This window comes from Schistocerca piceifrons, chromosome 7, assembly GCF_021461385.2.
Source record: "Schistocerca piceifrons isolate TAMUIC-IGC-003096 chromosome 7, iqSchPice1.1, whole genome shotgun sequence".
NCBI lineage: Eukaryota > Metazoa > Arthropoda > Insecta > Orthoptera > Acrididae > Schistocerca > Schistocerca piceifrons.
The window spans coordinates 174,087,991-174,102,275 of NC_060144.1; the positions used below are offsets into that span (position 1 = coordinate 174,087,991).

General features: G+C 36.0%; 1 protein-coding gene across 1 annotated transcript in view; it reads right to left on the bottom strand.

Annotated features, from left to right (window-relative positions):
• Positions 1-14,285, bottom strand: part of LOC124804651 (N-acetylgalactosaminyltransferase 6) — a 170,342-nt gene that overhangs the window by 121,161 nt on the left and 34,896 nt on the right. Inside the window, exon 2 of the mRNA XM_047264875.1 lies at positions 7,916-8,124. Within this exon, the coding sequence (XP_047120831.1) occupies positions 7,916-8,083 (168 nt within the window). The 5' untranslated portion in view covers positions 8,084-8,124. The remainder of the gene's footprint in view (positions 1-7,915; positions 8,125-14,285) is intronic.

Consider the following 14,285-nt stretch of genomic DNA (forward strand, 5'->3'; position numbering starts at 1 on the left):
GTATGTGTAAGCAAAGTGTCAACTTCATGTGTTAATACTTGACTTCATATTATTTTCTAACGTATTTATATCTTGTTTCATTTGGAGGTATAATGGTAAACTTTCAAAGATAGTGAAAGTTTCTAAGGAATCTGCACCTTCATTTTCAGCAGCAGCCAGAAGAGAAGCAAAATTCAAATATGACTCTTGACATAAACATTTACAAAAAGGACTAGTTCACAGTGCATGGATTACACCTAAATCCAATTTATAACAAGAGACTTGCATCAGATATCAACAAAGCTTTCGAAAAAATAATGTGAGAGAGAATAACTGAAACAGCAAAGGTACCAATTCCAAAATGACTTGCTCCAAGCCTTAAAATACAGACCAAGTATCCAATATAGAAGTGGAAGTTCTTTTACCTAGCAAACAAAATAATTGTAAATATAATGTAATTGGATAGATTAAAAAAAAATCTACTCATTAAGCAGCAGTAGAACAAAACACACACACACACACACACACACACACACGACCACACAAGAAAGTTTTTCTTGTACCAGATTTCTGAGCCAGTGGCTTGTTCTTCCAGCAGAAGTGTTGGACAGGAAGGAAGAGGAGTGACACAAAAAGACTGGAGAGGTTTAGGAGGGGTAGAGTTCAGAAAAGTCACATAGAACCCCTGATCAGGGGAGACTTACCAGACAGGAAGAGAAGGAAAGACTGATTGTTTGGGACAAGATTTGAAAACCTGAGAGCTTAAAAGTGAAATATAGGATAATATGCAAGGCAGAGATCATTGCAAAAACATTGTGCATTAGTTAATAAGAGTGAAAAGCTAAGTGCATAGTACACTATGTGATCAAAAGTATCCAGTCACCCCCACAAATATACATTTTTCATATTAGGTGCATTGTGCTGCCACCTACTGCTAGGTACTCCATATCAGCAACCTCAGTAGTCATTAGACATCGTGAGAGAGCAGAATGGGGCACTCCACAGAACTCATGGACTTTGAACATGGTCAGGTGATTGGGTGTCACTTGTGTCATACGTCTGTACAAGAGATTTCCACACTTCTAAATATCCCTAGGTCCACTGTTTCTGATGTGACAGTGAAGTGGAAACAGCAAGGGACACATACAACACAAAAGCGTAAAGGTCGACCTCGTCTGTTGACTAACAGAAACAGAGAACAGTTGAAGAGGGTCGTAATGTGTAATAGGCAGGGATTCCAAACCACATCAGGATCCACTGCAAGTACTATGACAGTTAGGCAGAAGGTGAGAAAACTTGGATTTCATGGTCAAGCGGCTGCTCATAAGCCACACATATCGCCGGTAAATGTCAAACAATGCCTCACTTGGTGTAAGGAGCATAAACATTGGACAATTGAAAAGTGGAAAAACATTGTGTGGAGTGATGAATCACGGTACACAATGTAGCGATTCGATGGCAGGGTGCGGGTACGGCAAATGCCAGGTGAACGTCGTCTGCCAGCGTGCGTAGTGCAAACAGTAAAATTCGGAGGCAGTGGTGTTACGGTGTGGTCGTGTTTTTCATGGAGGGGGCTTGCACCCCTTGTTGTTTTGCGTGGCACTATCACAGCACAAGCCTACATTGATGTTTTAAGCACCTTCTTACTTCCCACTGTTGAAGAGCAATTTGGGGATGATGAATGCATCTTTCAACATGATTGAGCAGCTGTTCACAATGCACGGCCTGTGGCAGAGTGGTTACATGACAATAACATCCCTATAATGTATTGGCCTGCACACAGTCCTGACCTGAATCATATAGAACACCATCGAGATGTTTTTGAACGCTGACTTTGTGCCAGGCCTCATTGAACGACATCAATACCTCTCCTCAGTGCAGCACTCCATCAAGAATGGGCTGCCATTCCCCAAAAAACCTTCCAGCACCTGATTGACAATATGCCTGCGAGAGGGGAAGCTTCATCAAGGCTAAGGGTGGGCCAACACCATACTGAATACCAATTTTACAGATGGACGGTGCCACTGGATACTTTTTATCACATAGTGTATGTTTGTGTTCTCCTGCAGCTGCTTAGTGAGTAGATTTTTTTTTATCTATCTAGTTACATTACACTGTCAAAAAATTGATTATTTTCATTGGAATAATTGTAAAGATGCTAAACCTGACATTACATTAATAACTTCATTGTGTATTCACTGTAGGTACATCTGAAGGTATTAGCAAGCTTAATATCCTCAACAATCCTGTAGGCTACAAATTGGTTTCCAGCTTTTTTAGAGCTAACAGGTACAGAGGTTACTAGATATTACCTCATTCCTCTGTGAACTATGAAATCAGACAGAATTCCAAATTTTTTTTTTTTTTTTTTTTTTTTTTTTTTTTTTTAAATGAAGACCCCATATTGGAAAGTTACTGAATAGAATTAAAAGAGTACATAGTATTTTAACCATAAACATGTATTTAATATAATCCATTATGGAGTCGAGGTAGCAGTTGTCGTTATACTGGTTATCACTGTTAGCATTCAACCGCGGTTGAATCCTAACAGTGATAACCATCATAAACATGTATTGCCACATCAAAATCACAACTAAGTCCAAATCCAAAGGCAATGCTGTTAATGAAGTGCAACACTCATAACTAAAAGAAAGTTTATCGCTGACACCAATGTACATCCAGAATAAAACTGAATTCCTGTACAGAGAGTACAGCTATTTATATGAACACAGAATATACCAGAATACAGAATACTGGTATTTATACAAACATCGAATATACAGAATATATAAAAACTAGCTTAGCGACCACTGCTATGCTCGCATAGACTGTATGGCCTGTAGAGTGTTTTTGTTTTTGTTTTTATTTTTATGTTGTTTACAAACTACAAAACGTTTTAAGTTTTTCACACTAATTAAGGCCACACAAGAATGGTCTTTTCCAAATGTACTTCTGACCAAAATGCGATTATGGTAGCTGGAGTCCAAAGCGTTTGCTAATCATGCCTTTTGCATTCTTGTACAGAAATTTCCATAGCAGATTTCGTCCCTTGGCAAATGTTTTTTTAAACATATCTACCCATGAAATGAAATACCAATTTTCATTAATTTAGCTTTAAAAGTATTTCAATGTAACAAAATATTATCTAAAAAATTTGCATCCCCTTTTGAGCTCCCTTAGGGGTAGAATTTCCAGAAACACTTAAACACATTTTTTTTTTTAAATTTCTAGCTGAGAAGTAGAATAAAAATTGTCATAGATGTAGCCTCAAAAATCCTTTAGTAGTTCTTTAGTAATTATTTATTTTCAAAAACCTTTCACCCATTATTTTACCCCCTTACTGGTTGAATTTTAGTTCTAGCTTCAAAACTTCCCTTATAGTGACATACTTTCAAAAAGCCTTTCATCCCCTATTTCACCCCCCTTAGGAGTGGCATTTCTGACAATCCCGTCTTAAATGATGAGTAAAGTATAAGAGCCCATCCTCTACAAACTTTAAGTTTCTATCCTTAGCGATTTGGGCTGAGCGAAGATGAGTCAGTGAATCAGTCTGACCCTATTTCATCCCCTTAGGGGTTGAATTTCCAAAAACAGTGAAACATGTATTTTTTTCACCTCCAACCGAGAAATAAAACACCAATTTTCAAAGAGTTAGCTTTAAATATGATTTCACAATGAAATATTTTCACAAAACATTTCACCACCTAGGGGCTGAATTTCCAAAAAACAGTGATGTGTATATGTTATTTCTAACAGAGAAGCCAACTACAAATTTTCATAGATTTACCTTCAGAAATGCTTGCACAATGAAATATTTCCATAAAAACTTTAATCCTGTTTCACCCTCATAGGATTGATTACCGAAAACAGTGAAACACATTTTATATTTCTAACTGGGAAGCTACATCTAAATTTTCATAGAGTTTTAGCTTTCACAATAAAATATTTTCAAAAAAGTCTCATCCCCTATTTCACCCCATCAGGGATTCAATTTCCAAAAACACTGAAATGCAATTTTTTAAGTCAATGTTCATAGTTGTAGCTTTAAAAATACTTTAGTAATTTTTTAATGATATACAGGGTGCATAAAAAAGAACCATCTGATTAAGAAAAATCATAACTAGCATGTTATTTGAGATATGTGCGTGAACAATGTACTGTTGGAAAGAGAAAACTCTCAAGTTTTATGTGGTTCTCACTAGGTAGCAGCAGTGTGTACCCAATTCAGTTCTTGTAAAAATGGTGTCAGGACAGCAGAAAGTATTTTGTGTTCTATGTTTTGTGCCATGCGGGTCAGTAAAAAACAGTTCAGATTGACTTTTGTACTAGCTATGGTGTGGATGTGTCTGACACAGACGTCAAATGCATCCGCCATAGTTTCATAAGGAGTCTGCAGAAATCCATTTGCTGAGCAGCTCGACAGCTCAACATGCCCCCGCTGTCCAACTGGCATGTGCTGCATCGACATTTACACATGAAACCATACAAAATTCAGCTACTGCAAGCATTTTTTGAAGGTGACAAACAACAACGTGTTGAGTTCTGTAACATTTTTCTTGGCAAGATGAATAATGACAGTCTTCTTCCATTCTTAGTGTTTAGTGATGAGGCAACATTCCATTTAAATTGAAAGGTGAACCATAATAATGTGAGAATACGACGTATGGAACAACCACATTAACAGCTGTCCGCTGTAATGGACATTATGCGCCACAGGGTTACAGTGTTGAAGTAAATTGTCCATCATACATTTGAAGGTGGCTGGAGCATTACACAGTACAAATGGTGTAACTTTCAACTCAGAGGCAGTCAGGAGTTATGAAGGTAGTCTTTTCCCAGCCAACTTCGTCAGCTTCGATTTCCCAGCAGTCTGTTTGCATGTCAATAGTTGAGAAGTGAGATACTGTCTTATGTATCTGACAATATCTCAGACAGGAATTTCGTGTGATTCTGATGCTGATGGGTACTGATCTGAAATTACTGGGTTGCTTATCTGGAGTATGTCTCTCCTCCCCCCCCCCCCCCACTATCTTCTATCTTCTTTCTAGGGGGCTCATCTCCTGTGAAGTTTGACCAGTACTTCAAATGGAATCATCTATTTCCAATAAGCTACTAAATAACAAAAGTCACTCTTTGAACACTTATATATGAGAGTGAGCTGAAATTAATGCCTCCAATTACTTTATGTGAAAACTCTTCAAGGTTTTTAAATTTATTCTTCATGTTTACATATCCATATATTTGCAGCTCTCTGCCACTACAGGGCTCCAAATTGTAGTATGTAACATGATGATGTGTAACATAGCTATGTCAGTGCATGTGAAACGACATGCTGTATTCGAGTTTCAAATTTGAAGAGTTCACCCAGACATACAGCACCATCTCCTTCAGCATGACAGGAGCGCTGTGACATGTGCAACAATCTGACACATTCGGTTCACTGTCACCGATCATCCTCCACACAGTCCCAATCTGGCCCCCTTCAATTTTCATGAGTTTCCAAAACTTAAAGAACACTTTCAAGGACTTCGTTTTGATAGTGATGAAGCAGCACAAGCAGAGGTGAAGTGGTTCCACTGACAAGTCAAACATTCTACAGTGACAGTCTCTCACTGGGAGAAATGTATTCATGTTAGGGTGACTATGCTGAGAAATACATATGTAGGCACGAAAAATAAAATTTTAGAATTACTTCAAATTAAGTCTTGGGCTAACCTTTTCACTTTATTTTTTACATTTTTTCTAGTATACTTTGCCTTCTTTACTGCCTGTTGTCTCATCCACATATCCTAATTGTTGGTCAAATGTCCCACAATTTTAATTGTAGTTTTTATCTGTTAGATCTGAAGTTTTCATTACATACTCACCACACAGATTGAAAATAAATGGATATAGTATACACCCCTGTCTGACTCCCTTCTCTATCCTAAAAGTTTCTATAAATTCTTGCTGTAGTGTTACTGTTGCTTCTTGGCTCTTGTGCAGATTTCTGCTTATCTGTATAAGTTGCACTGGCATTCCTATAAAACCTAGTACTTCCAATACTTTTGAGCGACTTATGTAGTCAAAGGCTTTGCTGTATTCTATGAAGCATATAAATAAGACTAGTGTATATTTTCTCTATTTTTTCTAATGATCAGTCTCATGTTTGTTACTTGGTCCCCGGCACCTCTACTTTTCTGAACCCTGCTTGTTCCCTTGGTAACTCTCTATCAATGAAGGGTTTTAGTCAACCCTGGATGATTTTTAAGAGAACCTTTCTTGCATGTGCTATCAAAGCTACTATTCTGCAATTTCCACACTTTTAGGGTTCCTTTTCTTCACAACTGATAAGTAAATAGTTTTTTTTTCACATTCCATATGCCAAATAGGTGTAGACCAAATTGTCTGGCATAATAATCATTACTTTAATCATTCCACTTCCTGCATTTTTAATATTTAAATTCGGAAGCCATCAGATATTGTTTACCTTCCGTAAAAGTAGAGTTCCTATCATATCAGCGGCTGGGGAAGCTGTATGTTGAGACACGGCCCTCCAACACTACTGTCCAATGATACTGACGGCACAAAATGAAACAGTGGTTGATTGGCATGCCCTCGTCCTGCAAGGACAACAGAAGTGTGGCAGATGCTCTTGTTGACAATATCAGTTCACACTAGATACATTATTTGACCTCCAGAATACAGTTTTTTGGATGAATTCAACAGATAATTTGGGGGACTGTAGTTTTAATTTACGGTCTTTATTGCCTTGACAATATCAGTGCACACTAGGTGCATTATTTGACTTCCAGAATACTGTATTTTACGGACTATAAGACGCTACGGATTATAATACACTACGGACTGTAAGACACACCTTAGTTTTTAAGCGATTTTTAAAAAAAATCATATTTTTACCATTAGATTGCAAAGCCAAACTAAAAAAACTACTAGTTTATAAAACCAAACTGACCTTTAAAATCCCTGAAAATCATCATACGAACTTCCCCCTTCATCATGACTGTTATCCACTTCGTATATAAGACTATCTTCACTGTCATTGAGAGCATTACTTATGCCACACTTATTGAAAGATTTAACAATAATGTCTTCTCTCTCTCTAGACCACAACTTTTTACCATCTGACACAGTTAATTGACTGTAGGTCAATATAAAGTTCACTTCAGTGCGAATTTATGTTGGGTTTCACCCATCATCCATTTGCTCCATTCCTCTCTCATCCAATGTTGCAATGTTGCCGGGGAGAGGGGGAGAGGTGGGAGAGGTGGGAGAGCGGGGAGAGGGGGGAGAGCTGGGAGAGGTTTCCCCTGCCATCAAATATGTGGCCATTTTTAAGGCTGATGGGAATTTTAAATCAAACACTGTACATTTTTATATTAATTTCTTGTATAAGATGCATCTGAATTTCAGAGACAATTTTTCAAAAAGAAATTCCATAAAATAGCATACTTCTTTTTTATTTTAGGAGGAGTTCAACAGACAATTTAGGAGACTGGTTTTAATTTAGCGTTTTTATTGCCTTTAGTTTTATCATGGCATGTGTGGTTCTTGATTCAAAACTATAGGACAGTTAACAATCCAAAAGGCCCCAAGGATCCATAAATTTCAATCCGATCAACAACCAGTGGTGTTGAGCAGTTGTAGTATCATTCTTACTCCATATATCATCAGTTATGATAAACAGACACAGCAGGAAAATGTATTGTACATGGTTTCCATGTAACCCAGGACTGAATAAATTGTCAACGACGTTAGCCCCTAGACCAGTAACACACAAACAAACATTTGTTTGGAGAGTTTAACTGTAGGACCTGCAGTAAAACATGCAAATAAATTAAGTATATCCCCCAAATACCATCACCACATATTTATATAAACAAAAGAAATTTGGCCCATAAAAACAGACCAGCAGTAAAGCCCAACACATACTCACCACCAAAAGTTGAGCCTGCGGCGGCAGTGGCTCTGCACCATGAGCTTCGAGTCTGGGTGCCATGATTTCATTCTGACGAATGAGTCTAAAAACCAACACTGTCAGCACCACTGTTGCAGCAGCCGACAGCAGGAATCGACAGATGCTTCTTATGTTGCGTCGCATCATTCAGTGTTGTACCTCCGTAAAACATACTGTTTAAGGGTGTCCTATGACAGAATTAAACAAGTTGTAAATGAATGCTTTGAAGAAATTAATGGTGTAATTTTGTTCAACTAATTATTAAAGAGAATATTAACATAGATAATATTTGTGTAGTATATTGAAAACTGTAAGAGTAATACTTTCTAATAACTTATGAGAATAACAGCAAAAATATTTCCAAACATGACAGTATTTACATACTCAGAAAAACTGGAACAATTTATTGGGATAAGGAGACACTAAAGTGGTGTAATTTCAAAGAGAGAAAATGTTAATCACATTATGAAATGTCCACACTTGGAAGTCAAACAGCAAACAGGTGACAAGAAAACTTACTCCAGGAATCCTTAAGAGTTTATTGGTTATTGAATTAAGGACTACTACCCCCCTCCCCCCCCCCCCCCCCACACACACACACACATTAATTTTAAAAAATGTAATGGAAAAGGAAAATTTTTCCAGCAAGATATACTAGACAGCATGTGTGGAATTTGTCAAAACAGAGAGGTTATAGGCAACCTGTGGCCAAGAGACATGGCTACATTGATTGTACATTGCCTGCTACAAAGTTATGGGTTCAAGTTTTAATGTGTTAGGAACTTCCACCACAATATACATATAATCTGCTGCCTACTGACACTTTCATTCTGAAATTGTTTTCATTGTTTCATTCTGGAATTTCTCTACCAATTTCTAAACGCCACCACCTTATGTTACTCAATTTACACAGAAATCGTAATAAGACAGTGATGTTTTATTTGTTTTATCTTACACCTCACTGCAATCCATACTTGGTTAGATGTTATTGCTATTTTATTCATATTTATTTTATTTTTGTATTTTTTTACTCTAGGTCAAGGGGTCTAATTTTAGAGAAGTTCTCCAATGGACTATCTCAATTTTATTCAAATTTTGTCTGGAAATTTGCTAAACAATCAAAGAAAGAGATACAAATTTTTATGTCACAAATATTAATAGGAGCTTCTTAAGTGAAGTGTGTCATTTCTAAAATGTTGGTCAAGTTTGTAAAGCTGTATTTCAGTAAAGAGGGATGGCAAAGATTTAAAATTTAATCATATGATTGAACGGCTTGCATTCTGTGCATTATGTAAGTTTTATGGCATTTGAGTCCCTATCTTTGCTATAAGTGGCATCAAAAATTGTTAATAAATTGTGTTAAAAAGAAAATTTCCAAGTTTAGGTAGCTTCATGTCTTCAGTAGTTTTCATTTTGTGCTATTGTTGTCTGGTAGGCTGCTTATAACAACTGCAAGTATTATCATTTTTGTGTGCATAGTTTTGGAGAGGTATTAGGCTAAAGCTGATGGAAGAAAAAAATTATCACAAAAATTATTTACTTTTAAACATTTCTCTCTCAAAAAGGACATCTGATCCATACTTGTTATGTCCATCACTTAAGAGAACACTCTTTTCTCTAAAAATTATAAAAATTCTCTATCCTGCTTTATTCCCTGTAGGTCTAGAACCGCCTAATAAAGTTTATACTAAAGTTTTAACTACGGTATTTTATAAATATGGGTAGATATGATTCTGGTATTATGGAAATTTATGCTTCGGCTAGTGTAAATTGTAATGGATGTAAAATAAGCTTAAGTATACTGATATATTTGTAATAATTCAGTAATTGAATAAATATTTCAAACTAATTATGTCTCTAAATAGCAGATTGACAAAATCTTAAGTTCTTACAGTAATTCAGAAAAATTAGCATTTTGTAATTATCAAGCAGAATTTCTTCAATTATTCTTGATTTTTTATTTTTAAATATGAGCATGAGACTGGTTATTTTTATTTCTTAAATATCACACACAACTATTAGTATGTGGATTAATTAGAGGTATCACTTTCATTAACTAAAGGTAAATTAATTAAGTATTACACACATGCCACTTTTTAGTTTTTGGAACAAAAATTATTTTTATCAGAAAATGCACACAATACTATCGAATGCCTAAGATGATCACTTCACTTCACTTCTTAGTTTACTCTACTCTTTCCTATGTTTTATTGCTTGAAGTGAAGGTCAGTAGATTTGTAGCATGCTGAAAAGCATTTAATTTGTGTTTTTGTAATCTCAAGGAAATTTCCAACTAGCTTCTTGCCTCGTGAGAGTTTCAGAATGATTTAATTTAATATATTGAGTGCCGCATTGGCATCGTAAGGAAAAAATGTAGTAAAAAAACATCTATAACATTTATAAATTGGGAATTTGTGATTGCTACTACGATATGAAAGTAGAAATGTTAATCAATTATTATTTAACAAAATAAATTTTTTGTACTGAAATCTAACATTCTGTGAATAATTCTCACAGTTTTGAAAATAACAAAGAATTATGCCTTATTTTGGTGAAATACTTGGAAATTACAATAATCTTAGCTCAACTCTGGAGTGAAAGAATAAAGTATTCATAATAAGATCCTATCAGTAGTCGCAATTGGCGATAATGGAATGATTAAATAAATTCCTAACAGAAATAAAAGTTTAGTTCATTTGAACAAAATGGAAGAAAATAGGAACCTGATAGCGCAAGATGCTGTTGGAAAGGCATGAAATTAAAGAAGAACAAGAGAAGCAAGAAAAGACAGGTGCATATTCTTACATAGAGCAAAATAATGATACGCTGCTCACATTATTCTGGGCATACATATTCGCTGACTTCCAGCGCAGTTCATTCCTTAGTGCTGAAATTATATCGTTAAATCTTAATACTTTGATAGAAAAAAAAAAAGTATGTTATTATGTTGCGGGCAGGGCATAATATTATAAGTTTCCATGCAAAACACTATTTTGGAGCATCATCTTCTAAGACCATTCTATTTTTTGGGAAGCAATAGTATATGGATGTACAAATTCGTTATGCCATAAATTCAAAATGAATCATATGCATTATTTTGCAATTTTTCAACTATTTTGAATCATTTTACAAGTGGAAAAAAACAATTGTTTGTTAAAAAAATTATCCAATTTTATTTTCACAGGTGAGCTTTTGAACTGTTGGTTTGAAACTGTGATGGATTCAGCAATCGAAGAAGGGCTGCCACAGTGTATCTCTGGTAGCTTGGCTGCTCTGTATGCCAGAGCATTTCACACACTTCTGTTTAAATTAACTGTTGGCTGTTGTAACACACTAGAGTCAAAGCCAGCATCATATGCCATTTCATTGCCTTACAGCTGATTATCGTTGTGTTTAACACATTGTTTTAGATTACTATTACTGACACTCCGAATTTTAAACTGAGAAGCTCTAAGAGAACTGAAAATGCTAGTTAAGTTTTCACATACCACTTCAAGTGATGAAGCTGAGAATCAGCCTTAGGAAAACACATTGACCATCAGGTAAACTATCAATAATAAATATTTCAAAAAAGAGCACCAGAATTCATACCATTTAAGGGACCTGAGCCTGGAAAAAATAATTGCCAGAGTTTCATTAATTTGTCTATTTTTTTCGAATTTGTTGCTACTTCTTTGAAATTCTATTACAGCTTGGTCTTTGCAGAGATTCAAATTGTAGATTTATTACTGAATCTCATGCAGAACTGTACTCAGTAACAGTTTATTTTGTTCAAGAGAAACATCTCCAGCATTTTGTGTTCCTTTGCTGAAATTATAGGTTAGCAAATGGTGACTTTAAGCCTCCAAACTATCAACGATACACAATGGCAGGTCATCTTCACATGCTGAATTCATTAGGATTTCAAAGCAACAATACAAAATGTTGCCTGCAAAAATAAAATCTGATTAAATTATTGACAGTTTGTTACATTTTTCCTTTCTGTAAGGTAGTTCAAAAAAGTTGGAAGTTACAGAATAAATCTTCAGATTCAAATAGGTGATTTTACAATTACTCAATTTAAAAGTCACTTACTTTAGTGACAACTTCTTTCCCCAGCAAGCTTGAGCCTCATATATATAAAAATATTATGTACTCAAAACTGATAATACTTGCAGTTGTTGTATACATGTTACTGAACAACCAATTCACATAAAGAAAGCTGCCAAATTATACCACAAGAAGAGATCAAGCATCTTAAACTAGTGAAAATTCAGTGGCAATAAAATTTAGTGGTAACTCTGAATGTTGACTGGGTAAAAACAGAGAATCAGACGGCTTAAAACCTACAGAATATGCAAATTGAAAACTTTTCAGTCATCTTGCCATATTTTACAGATTTACCAAAATTATTAACTGAAATACAGCATGCCAAACTTCGACAACATTTTTAAAAATATCACTGAGGCACTGTGTTGCTCTTCAACCAAGACATTCCTATTTATCAAGTATCACCATTTGTGAGTTACGAATTTATACCATATATCTTTCTCCAATAGTTAAGCAAACCAGCACATAAAATTTGAAAAAAATATGTCACAGTCAGGGGGGGACCCCTAAACAACCTGACTTGGAACTACAGTTTAAATACACACAAATACATAATGTACGCATAGTTTAAATACACACAAATGTATAAATACAATATATCTCCTGTCATGTTAAATGTCTGTGTGGACCTTATCACTATTTTGTTGTACAGTAGCTCTTGATCATAGCAGTTAATTGTCTAAGCTGAAAATTTGTCTCAGTAATTTGTATATATGTTTACGTACTCCTCAGCATTACGGCAGCTCTAATTTAATTGTTTTTATTGCTTCTTAAAGCTATAAAATTGATTTTCAATTTTGGTCTCTTATAGAATTTTTGTATATGACTTTAGGAAACTGTGTGGAAGACTATTCTGGGTCGCACTTTTTTCCTACTGGGATGTAAAGGTGCTGCACCTCACACCACATTCGTGTGTTAACTTATCAGTTGGGTATTGGTCAACGTTTTTCTTAAAAATGTTTGTTTGAAAAACAAACTGAGTGAAACTGTGCTTTTAAAGAAGTCAGTGTTGTCTGCACTCCTAAGACTTTTTTTATGATTATTTCTGAATGCTCCCATACTTCCTGCAATTATCAGTTTCTGGTTCAGTTTTTCCACTATCACACAAATTTGATGTTAGATCATTTTGAAGTACCCTCTTTGAGAGTATCTTTTTTTCATAAACAAATGTTAGTTCTTTAGTACATCAATAATTAGTTTATGTTAAAAGCAGTGCTAAACAGGACACAAAATTATGCCGGATGGCATAAATTATTCTATACATTTGTTGTCTGTAACATCAAATATTTGTGAATGTAAATATTATCTTACTGGTCCCTTGTATGTATTGTACATAGAGCACACTCTCAACATTGTACTTTTGTACATCTGAGTGCAGATGTCATACATGTGATTAAAATTGGAACAACAGGACACCATTGATAAAACACATCACAAGGTTAAAGTCACACACATATAAAGGGTGGAAAAAAATTGCATCATGAAATTTTAACTCTGGACAGCCAATGCCAATAGGAACCAAAATTACTAATGTTGTGTAGGTAGACAACACACAATTTTTAAACTACGGAAACTTGGCACCACACGCTCCAATTGGACGTGGGATTCCCCTGTTGCCAGATGCATGGGCAATGCATGACCAGGAATGCTTTGTCTGCCGGAGACTGCGATGTATCCAAGGCAGCCCGCATGCTCGGTGGTAGTGCATCACCCTTCCACTCCAGGGGCAAATCCACCAGGATCCCAACACATCCATTGTAGTTTCATGATAAGGCATACTGGGGAAAAACCCATCAACAACTGTTAGTTCACGTACAGAAAGTATCATACAAATTGTGTCAGTCCTGAAAAGGGCCTTTTTTGTAGCTAGGACATTGTTTGCTTAAAGCAGGTGCTCGAACTGGCGACCCTCTGATGTGACGTAAGCTTGGTAATGTCGAATGATCTTTTGCCAAACTCTTTCAAAGCCTCCTGGCATTGCCCTAATGTGATTGGTGGCATGTTGAATGCGATCCATTAATTCCTCTTTGTCTCTAGGTGGTTCGTGTCCGGGTGGGTGAACTAGAACCTCAATGAATCCCCACAGGAAAAAGTCCGGTGGTGTGAGGTCTGGTGACCGCGGAGGCCATGTCCTATGAGCACCTGTGCCAATTACCTGGCTGTCGAAGAGTTCATTTAAATATCCATGCACAGCACGACTGTTATGTGTGGGCATCACATCATGCTGCAACCACATGCACCTTCCAGCAGGACAGCTGGA